The 19,121-nt window shown below is 37.0% G+C and overlaps 1 protein-coding gene across 1 annotated transcript in view; it reads right to left on the minus strand.

Annotated features, from left to right (window-relative positions):
• PCDH15 (protocadherin related 15) overlaps positions 1 to 19,121 on the minus strand; it is a 1,588,775-nt gene that overhangs the window by 646,975 nt on the left and 922,679 nt on the right. The window contains exon 19 of the mRNA XM_053692906.1: positions 11,754 to 11,870. Coding sequence (XP_053548881.1) covers positions 11,754 to 11,870 — 117 coding nt within the window. The remainder of the gene's footprint in view (positions 1 to 11,753; positions 11,871 to 19,121) is intronic.

Below are 19,121 nucleotides of genomic sequence, written 5' to 3' on the forward strand. Positions count from 1 at the left end.
TCCCAGGGAAACAAACAAACACAGCAGAAGACTGGCGAAAATCCTAATTGCCTATTAAACAAAATTATAAGCACACACAACATTCAAGTTGTGCATCAACATTCTTTATGAGAAGAAAAACTAGGACATAGAGAAGGAACAACAATTTCCTGATTAAAATTTCTGTCCGAAACCACTTAAGGAAGGAAACCTAACCTAGTACGAAGAACCGCCTTATCGGCATGAAAGATAAGATAAGGCAAATTCCACTGCAAAGCTGAGAGTTCCAACACACTCCGAGAAGAAGAATGCAAAGGCTCAAACAGAGTCTGCTGCAAAACTTGAGAACAATATTAAGGCTCCAATGAGGAGCAACAGTCTTAACACAGACCAGATTCTGACCAAGGCCTGACAAAAAGATTACAGATCTGGCACGTCCACCAGATGCTTATGTAGCTAAATAGATAATGCAGAAATCTGATCCCTCAGGTACTCACTAACAAACCCTTCTCCAGAGCTTCCTGGAGAGAAGACAAAATCCTAGGAATCCTGACCCTACTCCAAAAGTAACTCCTGGATTAACACCACTAAAGATATTTACACAATATCTTATGACAAGTCTTTCTAGAACTGGCATGCGAGCCTAAGTCATGGTCTCAATGACTGACTCAGAAAAATCCACGCTTAGACAAAAACTATACGTTCATTCCCCAAGCAATCAGCTTTTGAGGAACGAGATTTGGATGAAGGAAAGGAACCTGTATCAGAGGGTCCTTCCTCAGAGGCAGCCTCCAAGGTGGAAAGATGACATATCCACTAGATTTGCAAACAGAGAGGAGCAAACAGAGATCTGCAAAAGGAGAGCAAACAGAGAAAACAGGTATGCAAGACTGAATCCCAAGAAAAATGCCAGAACATCTATCAGGTCGGTTTGTAGATAACAACCATGAACCATACCTTGGAAGCTTGGCATTCTGCCAGAACGCCCTCAGACGTCAACTCTGGAACCCCCCATTTGAGGGTTACCTAGAGAAACACCCCTGGATGGAGAGCCCACTCCTCGGGATGAAACATCTGTCTGTTCAGAATTCCAATTCCCAATTGTCCACTTCTGGAAAGTGGATGAGAGACAGCAATTGTGAGCATCCGCCCACTAAACAATCCAAGTCACCTCCTACATGGCTAAGGAACCCCAAGTTCCTCCCTGGTGGTTGATATAAACCATTGAAGCGATATTGTCTAACTGGATTAAAGCTAAGGACGACTGAGGCCAAGCCATCAGAGCACTGCAAAACACTCTCAGCTCTAAAATGTTAAAGAGGAGAGCAGGCACTTTGGAGTCCCTGCACCTTAAACAAGACCCAGACAGTTTACCAGCCCAGCAGGTTGGCGTCCGTGGTCACATCACCCAGGAATGTCTCCAGAAGCACGCGCCCTGAGATAGATACTCCTGAAAAACCACTACAGGAGATAGTCTCTTATCGACTGATCTAGATCTATCCTCTGAAACAGATCCGAATGTTCTCCGTTTTATGGAAAATAGCAAAGGGAATAATGTTCATGGAAACCATCAGACCAATTCCCTCCATACATAGAGTCACTGAAAAGTGAAGGAAAATCTATTGCAACTAGATCCAAACTCCCAACCTCCTGGTTGTAAGATGGCTAAGCTATAAACCAGGCCACTAGAGCTTGCTGTTGGGCTGACAGACTGCAGAGAGAGGAAAAGGAATAAATACTTTATTATCTGACCCCTGTTAAAAATCTTCTCCTAGATAGAAAATCTATTAAGGTCCAAGCCTATCACACCTGAACCATATATTGTCTAGAAAAACACCCTTGCAAAACCCCAAGACATTGAACCAAAGGAGAAAGGATACTACTTTGAAGGTCAGAACCTGAGTTACTTGAGGAAAATACCTAGATCCTGTTCCCAAACAGACTTGAACTATCACTCCCAGAGAGGAAAGTTCTGAACCCAGTTCAGGGAATGTCTCTCATCATACCTGGATAGCAGAAACTCTATAAGGAGAATTCTACCACTGGAAGGAAATCTTAGGTTGGACTCAAAAAGGCATGACTGGCTCTGCAGAAAGAGGAAAAGGAAAACTTTCCTTTAGTCTTACTCTCTTGATGAGTGGTAGAAAAACCTTTTTCACCTGTAAAATCAGAGAATAATTCTGCTAGACCAAGACCAAACAAGGTCTCATCCTTTAAAGGAGATGCCAGAAGCGTGGATTTGGAGGAAACATAAAATATTAAACCTGCAACTGCAGACTATAAAGCCTAGAATGTACCACTAAACCACAGGTAAGCTTCTCAGCTGACCAATATTTAAGCCACAATGCCTGGCGGCTAGTACAACAAGTTTAAAAAGACAAAACATTGCTTTAAATGAACAATTAAACCTCCAGCTTTTTATCCATGAATCCGTAAAGGAACAGCTACCCTCCATAGGAATCAAGTTCTCAGAGCCATAGTAGAAAAGTTCCCTACTACTTAGGGCACCGTGCATTTAAATGGCGTCAGCAACAGTAAAAACCTTTAAAGGACGGGAGACAGGGAGAAAGGTATCCCTAGCCTCTCCTACAACTGTGACAATTTACATAGCACGACTAGAACCATTTCCTCAAAGGAAGGGACATCATAGAAAGATCAAGTTTAGAAAACTTCGAAGAGTTGACAACGACAGGGGTATCGAAGTCGTCCAAGTAGCTGTTATAGCTCCTATAACAGTACACGAGGTGTACAAGCATACATCTGAAGGAGATTACTTCAGCATCAGATGAAGGGATCATACTGCCCAAATCTGAGATTTCACCCTCAGAAACTACCGGCGAAACTTCCTCACCATATTTAGGAGAGGGAACGACCTGTGTAGAAGAAAGAGGAGCAGAAACCTTACTATCTGAAACTCTAACTGTCCTCTTGCATTTTCCCTGTAGGTATGGAAAAACAGATAAAGCCGCAGTTACCACAGAGGATACCTGAGCTACAAAATCTTTAGGCAAATACACTCCTGCAGGAGATTGAGAGGAACCACAGGGCACTGCATGTGACACCATAAAGGCTTGGGACGTTTAAGGAGAAAGCTGTGGCATTGCCTGAACAGCATTGTCCTGGGAGACATAAGGCTCAGACCAACAACCTATCTGTACATTCAATAGCTTTTGCTAAACAAACGGTACAGAAAAAAAAATAGACACTTTAATTTGTCTAAAATTATTCTTAGAGGCGAAAGGCTCCAATAAAATTATCATTCCAAATCACTTATGAAAAAAATATGTTATACAATAAATCCTTAATTTAAGGATTAAAGTTCATACACATTGTATGTCTCAAATAAGCAAAGCTCACTTTATTATAACAAAGGAATACAGTGATATTCTAAGCTACAGAGTCCAACTGTCTAAAAATAATGCAAAATTATAATGCTTTATATGCTTATATATACATGAAGAGTTTATAACTTATGCCTTCTAAAAAATAAAATATTTTATTAATAAGTTATCTCTATGGAATCCATAACGTTTCTGCTAGTAATCCAAGCATAAAACTTTTGAGAAACAAAACTCCATTAGGATTGATGTCTCTTAACATACAGAGACAGGCTAACAAACAAAATGAAGCACTGATGCAGCCGCGCCGGTCTAACCAAAGAAAAAGATGACGTGTTTGCAAAACCGCCTCAGTGAGAGCCGAAAATGTTGCTTCTCCATTTCAGAAAGAAGGTGGGAACACAGAGTTGACACAGAAATGAAGAGCACATCTTAGAATATAAACATTGCGCTTCATTCTGTCAGCTGAGAGGAGTTAGTTAACCTTTTAAAGCCGTTATGACGTTCTATTCCGTCATAATTAGACTGGGCTTTAAATCCGTTATGACGGAATAGAACGTCATAACTAACGGCTGTCCTGAAGCCAGGACTTTATCGCGGTCTTGGGGGCGTTCCTAGGGTTGTAGGGACGCCCCCCAGACGCGATCCAATAATTGAAATCTCGCGATCGTGTGCATGATCGCGTGGTTTCAATTTGTCTACATCGGAACAGTTGTTCCGATGTAGGCACTTTAGCCCAGACTCGAAAGGGTTAAAGAACATGTCAGCACCCCTTCATAAACGGCGCTGCAACAGGCTAGTATATAGTCAGAACGCTCCCATAAGTAAACATTCCAATAAAATAAAATGAGCAAGCCTTATCAAATAAAAGGCCTAGGTAATTAGAGGATTATTAACCCATAAAGAGCCTCTAAATATGAGTCATAATAAAAGTCAATAAAAAAAGTCAATAAATTAGGGAAATGATATACAGAAAGTACTCTGGCCAGGAGTAATATTCCCACTAGTAATTGATGATACTATGGACTCACCATATCTTAGGAAAGAAAAGAAATGTTTCCCCTCTGCAGAAGTCTACTCCAGACTGTCATAACACAAGCATACCAAAATCTTGAATATAGTCTTTTTACCATTTTGTTGCGATTAATATACACATGAAATGAATCCTTATGATTTAGATATTTTATTTTTAACCTATCCTGATGATATATATATATATTCTGTAGAGATAGGTGCACTCCCACTAACAAACTTCATATGCCAGGGTGCTAGGAGTGGTAAATAGAGCTAATAGACGAAGCACTCTCTAGTCTTATCAAGTGTATAACACAATTTTATTACAGTGACGTTTTGGGGTATTCACCCCTTCATCAGACCAACCCAGACCAATAAAGTTGTGTTATACACTTGATAAGACCAGAGAGTGCTTCGTCTATTAGCTCTCTCTCTCTCTCTCTCTCTCTCTCTCTCTCTATATATATATATATATATATATATATATATATATATATATATACTGTATATATATATTATTTTTCTGTGTCGGCAGAAAAAGAATTAGAAGCAATATACCTCAGAGGAAAATTAGAAGTCTCTTTAATTATGCAAACAAAGACAGCAGTTTGCTTTTTTTTGTAGTAGAGTTTATTTTTTACGCACCACAGGTGGAAAGCTGGTTTGAGACATTACTATGTGTAATGAACAGTGCTGAAAAAAAAAGCAAAGTAAATTATAGCTTACATTAAGTGCGCAGAACACAAAACACAGTTGTGAATTATTCACATCCTTGATGAATGGCTGCAATTAAATCCCTAAGGACGGAAGTACTGATTATTAACAATAGTAAGCAGAATTAATTGATATAGTGATAATCAATGGGAATAAAGGTCACAAGGAAAAAATCTAGTATGTTATATTCTAACTGAATAGTATTCACAATCACAAGGCACTATAAGCCCAAATTCAATAATCAATTTCTATGGCTCAATTATTATCTATCTATCTATCTATCTATCTATCTTTTCCTATCTTTTTATTTTATTTATTTATCTGTCAGTCTGTCTGTCTGTCTATCTATCTATCTATCTATCTATCTATCTATCTTTTTATTTTATTTATTTATCTATCTGTCAGTCTGTCTGTCTGTCTGTCTATATCTATCTATCTATCTATCTATTTATCTATCTATCTATCTATCTATCTTCTATCTTTTTATTTTATTTATTTATCTATCTGTCAGTCTGTCTGTCTGTCTATATCTATCTATCTATCTATCTATCTATCTATCTATCTATCTATCTATCTATCATCTCCTATTTTTGTTTTATTTATTTATCTATCTATCTATCATCTATCTATAGCAATAGATATCAATCTATCTATAGCGATAGATATCAATCTATCTATAGCGATAGATATCAATCTATCTAATCTATCATCTATCTATAGATTGATATCTGTCTGTATGTCTCTCTAATCTATTTGTCTCTCTATCTATCTATCTATCATCTATCTATCTATCTATCTATCATCTATCTATAGAGATATCAATCTATCAATCTGTCTATCTATCAATCTGTCTATCAATCTATCTATCAATCTGTCTATCAATCTATCTATCTATCTATCTATCTATCTGTCTATCAATCTATCTATCTAGTCCTAAACTGAATGCACCCGGTGACTGGTTGAGACAGGACCAGTAACCAGACATGTAAAAACATATTAGAGCATATCATTTTTACAATAAAACGTCCCCTTAAGCAGATGGCGTTTTACAGAAGCAAAATATATAACACTGAAGCAAAAGGGAAATACGACAGCTGGTTAATTAAATGTTAATAATGACTGTCTAATATGCTTACATTTCCTTTTTAATAAACCATTAATATCACTTTATTATGTGTATTATTTTAGAAAATGTTTTAATACAGATTTTTAAATATCCAAACACTTTACTACAATCATAAATGAACATATTGATGCTAATATTTAATTTCATAATTTAAAAGCTGTATTTTAAAAAAACAAAATGATGCTATTTGAATTGACCATGTGCAAAAACTTTAATATTCACAAAAAAAGCTCTTTGTCAGACTATGAAAAGACAATTAGCTAGAATGTGATTTATAACGAGGAACATAAACAATTTAAAGAAAGACCATTCCATGCTCATAATACTTATTCTAATATCTTCAAATGAACTTAAAGGGAAAAAAACTATTTTTTTTTCTTTCCTGATTAAGATAGAACATATATTGCTAGATTACGCAAACTTTTGCGTGCACGCAATATCAGTTTTTTTTTGTCATTTTGCGCATGACGGAAATAGCGCATGCATTACAAGTTGAAAGTAAACACTGTCACAAGAGCGCAATCACATTGTACTCTTGTCGAGTTAGTACAACTGAAACCCTTCACATAAATATTTTAAAAAAAAAAAGGTTATAAGCGTTAAGAGGTATATGGTATATGACAAGGTGTTTGACCGCATAGGGCTGTAATGGATATATATACTGTAGATATACATGTAGAGGTATATACAGCTATATATAGAAATATATAGTTACAATAAAAATTACATTGTTCTGTATGTGAAGAACATTGGTATGTTAAATATTTATAACTTCTGTCGGGTTAGCGCGCTCTCCATTGACTTCTATGGGGAGTTGTTTGGCTAGCGTGTGTCGGGTTTCGTTTGCGCACAAACTTTTTCAACTTGCAATAGATTACTTCTTGTGAGGTTTACGCTTGAGTGTAAGTGCTAAATAATGAGCCACTTGCAATCTGGCCCACAATGTTAAACAACTTTACAATCTACTTCTATTATCAATTTTGCTTTATTCTCTAAGTATCCTTTGCTGAAGGAGCAGGAATACACCACTGAGAGCTAGATGAACAAAAAGGGCCTTAAAAACTTGCAGGTGACTCTGTTTAGCTAGAGAAACAGCTATTAAGCTAAAATGTGTCCTTTTTTTTAAACGTATTTGAGTAAACTGGCAAGGCTTCTTAGATACTATCACCAGACCAGAGAGCTTTAGATCATCAAGCCCATGATGTGAGCCAGTAACAAGAGGTACATATGTGCAGCCAACAATCAGTAGCTAGCTCCTAGTAGTGCATTGCTGCCCCAGAGCTTACCTAGGCATGCTTTAAAACAATGTGTCACGGCACGGCCGGACACTTACCCACTCCCGGGCTCTGGCAGTATCCTAGAGGTGGTGCGACAGAGGTCTCCGCTTCCCGGGTCACCTGCGACTGCCTTTCCCTCTCCTTCCCGGGTCTCCTCACCTGCTGTTGCAGAATGGCGGCAGCCACATGGACTCAGGATTTGGTGACTCTGAGGTAAATCAAGATGGCACTGAGTCCCTGACCTCCTCTTATTGACCCTGCTTGCTCCACCTACTAGGGGCAGGTGACCGGTCATGTGACTTAGTTACCTTATTTATTCTCAGCATGCCCCCAGTCAGTGCTTAGTTATTTTCCTTGCTTCCTGATTCTGGATTTCTTTTTGTGTATTTATCTGTGTCCTGTGGTAATCCCCTAATTTCTTCGTATAGATTTCCTGGTTCCTGATTTTGGATTCCCTGCTGCCAGCCCTGACTTTGGATTGTTTTGACTATGTCTCTGCCTCTGCCCTTTCTGCATTCCTCTTCTGGCTCCTACCCTATTAAAGGCCTCCATGCCACCACATACCCTTCAGGAACCTGTATCCATTTCCAGGTACTCCTGAGGGTCGTGATTTTAAGGGAGTGCTGTTCAGATGGTACTGGGATCCAACATCAACACAAGACCCCATGTGGGTGGTAACACAATGGATAGCAAGATAACAAAACCAATTAGATTATAAATGTAAATTGGAATGTTTTTTAAAATTGTATGTTCTATCTGAAGCATGTAAGTTTAATTTTGACTTTACTGTGCCATTAATAAAGTACCTACTAGTACTTTCATTGGATTTATTACACAAGTTTATAGGGCATATCATATAGTGGTCAAGATTATTTCATGAAGAAGAAGTGAGTTCCAACAACACACTGACTACATGCTGTATATCAATAAAATAGAGATATTTATTACATGTTCTAGGACAGTTTAAGTTAAATCTCAAATTAAGATAATCCCATAGTTCCCATAACAGTTGTATTTTGCCAAACTTATTAGCCTCTATTACTTTTTTAATGGACTAAAAGAAATTGTTACAGTTATGTTCCATACAAACATAGATACACATAAAGCAAAGTATTCACCTGAAATGCAAAAAAAAACAAGCTAACAAACAAAAAACTTACAACAGTCTACACATTTCTCACTACATTACATTTAGCTCTGGGAGAGGAAGTGTTAATAATCACCGCAAGCATATCAACCCATGCATTCTTAATTTAATCTCTGTAAACTCACTACAAAGGATTCCGTTTTCTGTTTATCCAATCAAGACTGTCAAACATGAACTATTTATGGAGCGATTTTACAAGGCACATCTTCTAAATTGGTCTAATTTAGAAGGAAACATTCTGTTTTCAATCATCAAGTAAGATGAGCTCTATTGAAGTTTATTTTGAATATAAAATATTGCATTTTAGTGTTCCAGAATATGCCAATTAGTATTACCTGATTAAACATTAATCAGCACGACAAACAAATATTTACTTAAGAGTTATTTTGTGTACAGAAAATTGTACATAAAAATGACATGGAACTAAGTTTTGCTAGTGATGGTATTTTACCATATAAACTTATCTGTGGATAAGTCTTCACTGAACATTTGAAAAATGGTATGGAAAAAGAAGAATATAACAATAAATGAATATAAACAATAAATGTTTAATTATTTCTAATGTTATATGGTTTAAATGTATGATCATGGAATGTAGAAACATTTATTTAATCAAGAATTTAAAGAAACAAGTTAATTACTGGAATCTGTATTCTCTAGATAAGATCTGAAAAAGCTTTTTCAGTTTATTTTATAAAAGCATTGTAACATTTTTGGTGCATAACTTTTTCTTGATTTGTACACAACAGTACTAAAAATGTATATATAATATATATCATAACTCAGATGGGGACTATAAGCTCCTTTGATTATGTTCACTCCATCCTACAAAATAATAGCTGGTTCCTGAATAACTTTTATTGTATAAATGTATTTCTCTTGCCCTTAAAATGAGTTATGGTACACAAAAAAATTCACCTGTGTAATATTTTCTTTAATGTAGTTTTTTATGCATACTTATCTGAACACCAAAAAATTTCTAGACACAATTGATCATAGCAATTATAGACTATTTTTATTGGTTGCTATACCATTTGAAGGTCACTATATACTGCCATATTTATCAGAACCCAATGTCCAATGTCAACATTTATATGCTTATATTCTTCCTCAACATGTGCCAAATAGGGCATAGCTTCTATTGAGGTGGTAAAGTTTGGAAATTGGTGGTATCATAATAATTCTCCATAGACTTTGGCCTAGTTTCCATTGAGTTGGTAAAGTTTGGAAACTGTTGGTAAAAACATGTATATCCAATAAAATCTATGGAGAATTTTTATCTTACCACCAGTTTCCAAGCTTTACCACCTTAATGGAAACTAGCCCTTTAATGGAGATAACTTTTTTTCACCAGTTTCCAAAATGTACCACCTCAATGTAAACTAGACCTAGGTCACCATAGTCAAGGCATGGTCAGAAGTGAGCAATAAGTTGGATTTATGTTACCCTCCTCTTGGTAGAATCAGACAAATAATTTATGAAAGAAAGAAATGACTCTTCCAAAGAACAAATAAATATCCAATCAAAAACAAAGGGCTTGTTTCCTTTACAGTCTATTGGGCTTTTTTATGTTACCACAAGTTTCCAAACTTTACCACTTCAATAAAAAAACTAGGCCAAATTGAGCATGTACTAAGGCCTAGTTTCCATTGAGGTGGTAAAGTTTGGAAACTGGTGGTAACATAAAAATGCTCCATAGACTTTAATGGAGATACATATTTCTACCACCAGTTTCCATACTTTACTACCTCAATGAAACTAGGCCTAAGTCAGCACGATAAGATTCTATGGGCGTATTTCCATTCAGGTGGTAATGTTTGGAAACTAGTGATAAAAACCATGTATCTCCATTAAAGTCTATGGAGAACTTTTATGTTACCACTAGTTTCCAAACTTTACCACCTCAATTGTAACTAGGTAAAATAATTTGCTTATGGGTATCTCTAGGGAGCACAGGGGTTAGCATAATGTTTATACAAAAGCAAGTTATTTAATTTCTGGTTAATGTGTGCCATATTTAGGTAAATGCAAAAAAGGCAGCAGCATGGATAATAACCAAGTTTTATTATGGCCATATTTAGGTGCCATAGTAGTCAAAATGTGCAATTTGGAACCAATTTAATCTCATAGTAAAAGGGACATGAAGCCCACATTTTTTCTTTCATGATGCAGACAGAGCATGTGATTTTAAACAACTTTCTAATGTATTTATGTTATCTAATTTGTTTTGTTTCCTTGATATAATTTTGTTGAATAGGATACCTAGGTAGGCTCAGGAGCTGCTGATTGGGGCCTGTACATATATGCTGCATCTTATTAGCTCCCCCAATGTGTTAACTAACTCGCAGTAATGCATTGCTGCTTCTTCAACAAAGGATAACAAGAGAATGAAGGAAATGAGACAATAGAAGTAAACTGGAAAGTTGTTTAGAATTGTATGCTCTTTCTGAATCATGAAAGAACATTTTTGGGTTTAATGTCCCTTAAACTTCATCAGTGATTTAGAAGGTGTGTGATATTCAGCCACATTCCTAAGAAAGATTGACTAAAACAATACATATTTATTCATGCATTTAGAGTGCAGTTCTCTGTTTTAAGATTTTCCAGCACTTACCCTGCCAGTGACCCACCTCCAGCATTGTTTAGCATTAGACTGATCTGTTTTTTATGACACTATGCACATTCTCTGTGATCTCTCCAACCTCTTGTCCTGTCCCCATAGCCACCCTCTATTCCAGATTTCAATGAACAAATTCTATAATATTGATCAGTCTTGCTTCAGACCCAGGGAAGAGACAAATCTCGAAACCTTGTCTTTTACTATGTAATGTTAGTCCAATAAAAAAAGTATGACTGCATAATGCTATACACTTGTTATTTTGCTATTGATTCATTTACAAATTTACTGCCCAAAGACAGAAATTCAATTATTTGCGATTATACAACTATAACCGAGAATTGAGATCTCTACCAATGACTACAGAAACTCCCTTAGCCCATAACAGCAAAGAAAAACCAAACATGAAAAATGTATTAAAGATACAACTGAGCTGAACTCTTGATAATCAACTTAGATGTTCAGAGGGCGTTATCATTTATGAGGGTTAAGGATGTTTCTCACTCGGGTACAAGTATATTAATAGAAGTACTTGACTTACCGGAGGGTCACGGTCTTCGGCAGTAACTGTAGCTATAACTGTGCCCTTAATGGCATCTGGAGCTACCATTCCCCAGTAGACAGATTTGTTAAATATTGGAGAGTAATCATTCATATCCTGAAAAACATAATTAAAAGTTTTAGACGTGGAAAGGAAATTAGATTATGCAGCTAACACACAACAATGATTGCTAGAAAGGATGTTCATTCACCTCCTTTCGTATTACAAAACCCATTTGCCAAAGTCAGCCTGAAGCACTCCCAATTCTATTATTTCAATGTATGATTGGTTCCCTAGAGAAAATGCTGCATTTTCAATACTCCTTTAATGTGATATGAGCTGCAAAGATTTCCCCCTGCGCCTTTCAAAATAAAGTTTTATAGCAAGTCTACTGATTGTACCAATGCTTCTCCAATATGATCAAACAATAATGTTTTAATAGCAATGACAGGCAAAATAAGGGTTGTCTAGTATTGCACCATAAGAAAATATGAAACAAAACTGACATTTTAATCAGTAAAACAGATTCAAAATATTATTTGACAGCTGATAAATTGTAGGATTTTATTTTTAAAAAGCAAAGTATGTTATATTAGCATCATGTATTTTATACACATTACTTAGCTGGGAGAGAACATTTATTTTAATCAGATCTATTAAAACAAATTGCTAGGTGAATGACAAGAAAACATCTGCTGCTAAATTATTGGATCCAATAAACTTTTTCGTTTTGTTTGATTATATATTATATATTATTTCTTAAATGCCCTTTATCAAGATGCTGAAAAAGCCAATGCTATGCAACAAGAAAGAATAAAATAATAATAGTAATAATAATAATAATTATTATATCGTGTGAATCTGAAAGACTGAAAAGCTTATATTGCAATATAAATGTTTTACAGGGCTTCTGCAACCAGATATGGATTCTGGGTAGTGGCCTGCAAATTATATATATATATATATATATATATATATATATATATATATATATATATATATATATATATACACATACACAAAGTGAGAGGAATAATGTGCAAGCTTATGTTAATTTTTTTGAGTTGAAGGCGTACATAAAATTATATGTCATTTGAAAAAGCATAGAACAATTGTTACAATACATAAAAGCAATAGGAAATTAGAATAAACAGTACATAATGGTATGACATATTGTGAAAATATAGGAATATATATTGTTTTTCTATCAAAGATATATACCTCCCAGCTGATAATTGAGGCCACTCATGGACCTCCTAGTAATATAGAGAATGCAAATCTACAGGAGGTAGTCTCTAACCAAAGGAGACCACTCTTGGATCTCAGATGGTGAATCTCCTTGTAGTTATCTATATAAAATAGGTAGTAAACTCTTATTTTATATTGCAATTTCCCCCAAACTTCTTAAAGGGTCACTCTAGGACCTAAAAAAACCTTATAAATCTAAGGAGGGGAGAACTAGAAACTGAAATAGATATATGTAAAGCAACTTAATGATGAGCCTCTCTTGAACCCAGAACATAGGGGATGCCCATGTGTAGATAATAGAAGATAGCTTGTTCAAAAAAGTTAGGTATAACTGTATGATATTGTTATGTGGAGTTATTATAAAATGGTCACAGAAAAGCATGAAATAAAGGGGTAATAGCTCTAAAGTCAGTGGCTGTTTAACTGGTCATTCATGGTTTCTTTGATATGGGAGGTGAAAATTGGGTCTTACATTATAATTTGAAACAAACCATGACAAATTAGTAGAAATTGTAGATGGAAAAGTACAGGTCGATGACCTTAAGTCAGGAGCTATTCAGTTAGTGATATGATGGACATATGTATATGGAGAAGTCAATATCCAACTCTATGCATAGTGGTATAGAATATGAGGAGTCAGGTCTGACAGATAAAGGGAATAGAGTTAAAGTGAAAACTGGATAGTAATAAGGTGACTCTTCAGACACAATGCACACACCATCTCAACAGAAAAAAATAAAATAGAAGATGGCATATTAAGGTTTACCTCACCACCCCGGCCGCTGGCAGCAAGACAAACCCCTCTTGGGTAAGACAAATACTATATTGTAGAAGTAGTAGGGAGAGCAATATAAAAAATGGGTGTATCACCTTCTAAGCTAAATGATTTAAGCATCCTCTAAAAGGGAAATATGTCATGCTAACACAGCAAAAATAAAAACAAGAAAAGAGTGACTTAGGGACATAATTATCAAGCTCCGTATGGAGCTTGAGGCCCCTTGTCTAAAGACCGCTGCTCCATAACCTGTCCGCCTGAATACGATCGGGTTGATTGACACCCCCTGCTAGGGGCTAATTGGCCGCAAATCTGCAAGGGGCGGCACTGCACCAGCAGTTCACAAGAACTGCTGGTGCAATGATAAATGCCAACAGCGTATGCTGTCGGCATTTATCAATTTGCGGCGGACATGATACACTACTTTGTATCATGTCCGCTCGCACATTGATACATATGCCCCATAAAATCTACGCTTAGATAAACCTGTAAACATATTTATGCACACCGACATTGATATATTGACTGCATTATGACTGCAGGGCTCTAAAAATAGGACTACTGCTAAGCAAAGTAATAAAGCAGCAACCAACAATAATTGCAAGTAAGTGAAATAAGAACATATCCAACAGTAACATAACTGGAAGAGAGCATGGTCCAAAACATCTAAGACAGCCATGCAGCTTAACTGATATAGAAAGGTGTCTCATATAATTAGCCCACTCCGAAGCAGCTCTAGCTTTGTACATAGACCAGCAGCAGTCCTTCAGTCTCAAGACATTGAGGGTCGACAGAGCTTGGTATGTCATCCATACTTAGAAACAACGTCTCCGTTGTATATAGGAATCACTTACTGGTTTCCAGTCTTCGTGATCTCTTACCATTAATGCTTGAGATTGACTCCCCAAAGGGTATTTGTGCGTCAATGGTGGGATGTGGAGTTATCTTTTTGCACACCTTTGTCTCATGGACAGTTAGATGCATGATATTCTCCCGACACTGGGTGCCACGTGGGGAGATATGTTATGTATTTTACTGAGCTGAAGGAAGTATGCCCTCTTGTGCTGCTGAGCTGACTGCTTCTCAAGGCTCTATGTTCGCTGAGTGCTGCATTTTACTGATTGCTGATAGTCCATTTGTAATAGTTCCAACATGGCTCCTAAACTCTTCTGCAGGTCATGGTAGTGCTGGGATATTAGCGACTGGACCTTCTGTTCCCAGGTATCTACTGCTTCCATTAAAGCTGGTCTGTGTTGTTCCATTTGTCACAAGAGTGATTCCCCAAATTAAGTGCAGAGTAGGCAGTATAATAGTAATAAGATGAATTGCTATCATAATGTTAGCTGCTGTACCTGGGAAACCAGGGGGGGGGGATGTTAAAGAACGTGAAGGCCACCACCCAATCTTTTTTTTTTTTGGAAATAATTTTTTATTGAGGTATTTGCATAAAACATACATAAAACACAATACACCTTTTTGTCAATGGAACATAATACATACATAAGCAGCCAAACCATTTCAGCTTCTTTATAATACTTTGACTAAAGGCAAATGAGACCTCATTTTTTAATAACATATAATGAGCAACTGACCAGCTAGAAACGTAGTTTTGGGTCCTATGGGCCCAGAGTTTAGAAAATAAAGGATGTTTGGTGGTCAGAAGTCTAGTCCCTTAGAAGCTTCAAAAGGAGCATGAATACTTAGATAGACAAAAGGGAAAGGGATATTCAGCGGGTAAGCACCGCTATATTTAGGGGGGAAGAGGGTGGAGGACGGAACCATATATGTATGAGAATATTTCAGGGAACCTGGGGAGGCTTTTAGTCCTTCCAACGAAGGAAATCAAATGATCTAAACAGCTGGGTTAACTATCTACTTATTGTTAGTTATGTATGCATATAATGGGAGTATATATGAAGGCTGGACAATCTATAGGTAAACAGGTACTACATGTTTCTCTAATTCCTTAACTTAGAAGGGATATAAGGCTCTGGTAATATGGGTGTTTTATAATTGTAGGGGAGTGACATCATAACACTAGGTGGAGTAGCTAAATAGTGGCAGAAGGCTACTCTGCTGATTCATTCAGGGAGATTCAAACGTTACAGAAACTTATCCAAACATTGCGTATCAAACAAGTCCACCAGCTGAAATGGAGTATGATACATAATACACTTTCAATATAACATTTGAAAGGATAGTAAACAGTTATGTCTAGGAAATATAAGAACAAGCATTTCTCAGTCTGGCGTCTGATAACAGTTGAGAAGATATGAAACATTTATATCTTGTAAATATAAGAACAGACATTTCTTAATCTGGTGTCTAAACCCCTGGGGGGTCTAATACTGGCTAATGTGGTGAGGTGAGAAATTCTCATGCATCTAGGTTAGTGGCAACGTCTAATTGGGAGCCCCACGTGCTTGGAATATAAATATAACATCATTATATGTAAACTTTTTAGAACATATAAGGGAGATTAGTACCATCCCATCTCAGCATAGCAGCCCAGGGAGCGAGCGTGTAGTAGGTTATAACAGCTATAGTTGGTGTTGCATGTTCACATAGTTGCAGTATATCTAGTGGCGTGGGTATGGATGCAAAACAATATCCCTGTAGGGGCATCATCTCAACCTTCACCGTAATGCTCAAGGGCAGGTAGTTTGTCTTACTCCAGCTTTTTACATAGCAATAGATGTTAAGTGCAATAGTCTGCTTATGGAAGAAAGATTAATAATAAAAACAACTTCTAAAATCAACAGAGTAATTTCTTTTAGACCTTAATATATCTCTAATGTCTCTATCAGACAATGCAACAAGCAATTTGACTATAACAGAAACATATAGTACACAATTAATAACATCTATCTAAATATGTCCTTCTTAAACTTAGAGTTTATCAGTCTCAGTGTAGGCTTAGACTGATAAGAGTAATTATTAGATATAATAGTATAAAGCAACTTATAGTTTGACTGATTGTATTTCAACATCATACAGGATCAGCCCTGTCAGAGCACACCTAGTGCCTGAGATGGCAGACAGCTGTGTCTTAACACAAACAAACTTGCTTAATGTGATACTCCGCATTATATAAGACCTCTTATTCAATTAGTTAATATAGGAGAACAAACAGTTTAATGTTAGCACAAATTCTACGTGAAGTTTATGTGCAATAGTGCCACCCTGAACAGTGGTAACCTAAAACTTAAGTGGCAGCTATTACATACAGTGTGATATCCAACATCTGTTAAAAGTGCTGAAACTATATCATAGAGAGGAGATCCTAGGTGGCTCCATTGTATATGTCTTTAGAAGCATTCTAATGAGGGGAGAAGAAACTATCCCTAGAAATTAGTATGATAAGTATATGTGTACTGGAGGCTGAGTTATATACTTCAATGAGGCAGCACCAATCATATATAGATAGAGTGTGACCATATATAAATGTTAAGCATGCTAGCTATACATAATATTCAGAACAGTGTTAGCATACATCACCTATGTAAACGGACCCACAGTTTGCCTAATATAAGTTATTTTGTTCGTCTGTTGTTTCTAGACCATACAAGCATTAGAGTGCTGCAATGTTTACAAAAGTAGATATTATAGATGTGGTGCGCTAGTGGTATTTGACAAGATATATCGTTATGCAATACATACATATATTTATAACTCTACTCGTACATGTCTACTTTCTGAAGTCCCTACACATACACATATTTCCTGGAAAGGGAAAATGCACTAGTAAACCCTCATAGGGTAATTTGTTAGAGGGAACATATCAGCAAAAATAGTTCAGAATATAGCACATAGAAGGTGTATAGTATAAAAGTCTATGTAGGATAGTGGATAATACATTATACTACATTCTAAGCCATCTTATCAGGTTGCTGTTTATAGCATTTGAAGTAAAGGGGAGTTTTTATCAGGAGCCAGAATGAAAAACGTGGGGGAAATATAACCTTCTCTAGAGGCTGTGATTATATGCTCTATATATAAGGGTATGGCAAGGGGCAAAAAGAAATCATTCACAGCTTTTTTTTTTTTTCTTTGTACAAGGAGAACGGCAGGTAAAAAACAATATATCAAGTTTCAGTCCTGGGCTTAACTTAAAGTACTGTTGGGGAGCGCTGACAGTAACATTAACCTCCTCGGCACAATACTTCATCAAGTCAGGGAGTGAAAGTAAAAGCATGAATGAGTTCAACCCACGCCTGTGCTAGGAACTATAAGTGTGAGTGTAGAGACCATCGGAATGATATCTTTGCTGGGGTAAGAGGCCCGGGTAATATTCTCTGGATAAGGGGTAGACTTAATTTCCTCAGCCCGAGGAGGCAAGGAGAATATGAGGTAATGTTTAGGCTTGTATAGCTTGTGTAGCTGAAGGACCTCTGCGCTGCGCCAGGCCTGTTCCGGCGAGGTGACAATGCCCTTGATAGGTGCCGTCAGTATTTGGCTCGCATTTTCCATCTCATGGGGTAGAGCACACCACCTGGAATCCCCAGCTTCTATTTCACTTAAAAAAACGTGGCGGGGATCAGAAATCACTCCGCGCTCTGAAATACTTTGCCGTTCTGTGCTAGCTGCTTTAGATTGTGGTCGTTGAACCCATGAAGCTCTGTGAGGCGAACCTAGCCAACGGTCTTTTGTCACTACAGTGTGGGCATCTCTCACACGTTGTGTCTCTTGGTTCTTGCTTTTAGCAGACTTGAAGAGAGCGGTCCGCGTAATCTGGCCCTGTAGTGGAGTATCCTCTCTCTCCGCCATCTTGCCTGCATCGTTTACCATCTGAGCGCATGGTGCTTTAATTGTAAGCATAAGATCAGTATAGTTAGCCTGCATCTGCCTTGCCAAATCCGAGAGCAGTGCCCGTACCTCAGCCATGTTCAGAAAGTACTTAGCTTTAATTGCGGGTGGAAAGGGGATAGGTCAGTTCCCATGCAAACGGAATCGCGCAGCTTATCTCCAAAAGTATAAAGTCTTCAATTTTCAGTTTAAAGTGCTCCTCTAGTTGTAGAATAGTCCTTAACAATCAGCATTCCATGTTAGCATATTCTTTAGTTATATAAATATACTTAAATTGGCCATAAGCAGGGAGCTCAGAAGAAACACGTCTGGCTCCATCGGCTGCTGGCTCCGCCCCCCCACCACCCAATCTTTTAATGGTCTGGATGAGGGCTCCGCACTGAGTCTTGTACAACAGTTACATCAAACGATGCAGCAGAGTCTAAAGAAGTTTATTCTTGGTAGTAAAGATAGCAATGTCACTGCTAGATTAAGATAATCGGCGGATTACTCAGATGAGGTGAGGAGCTCTTATGTTAATTTTAAAGTGATTTGATTGC

Source organism: Bombina bombina, chromosome 9 (assembly GCF_027579735.1).
Source record: "Bombina bombina isolate aBomBom1 chromosome 9, aBomBom1.pri, whole genome shotgun sequence".
NCBI lineage: Eukaryota > Metazoa > Chordata > Amphibia > Anura > Bombinatoridae > Bombina > Bombina bombina.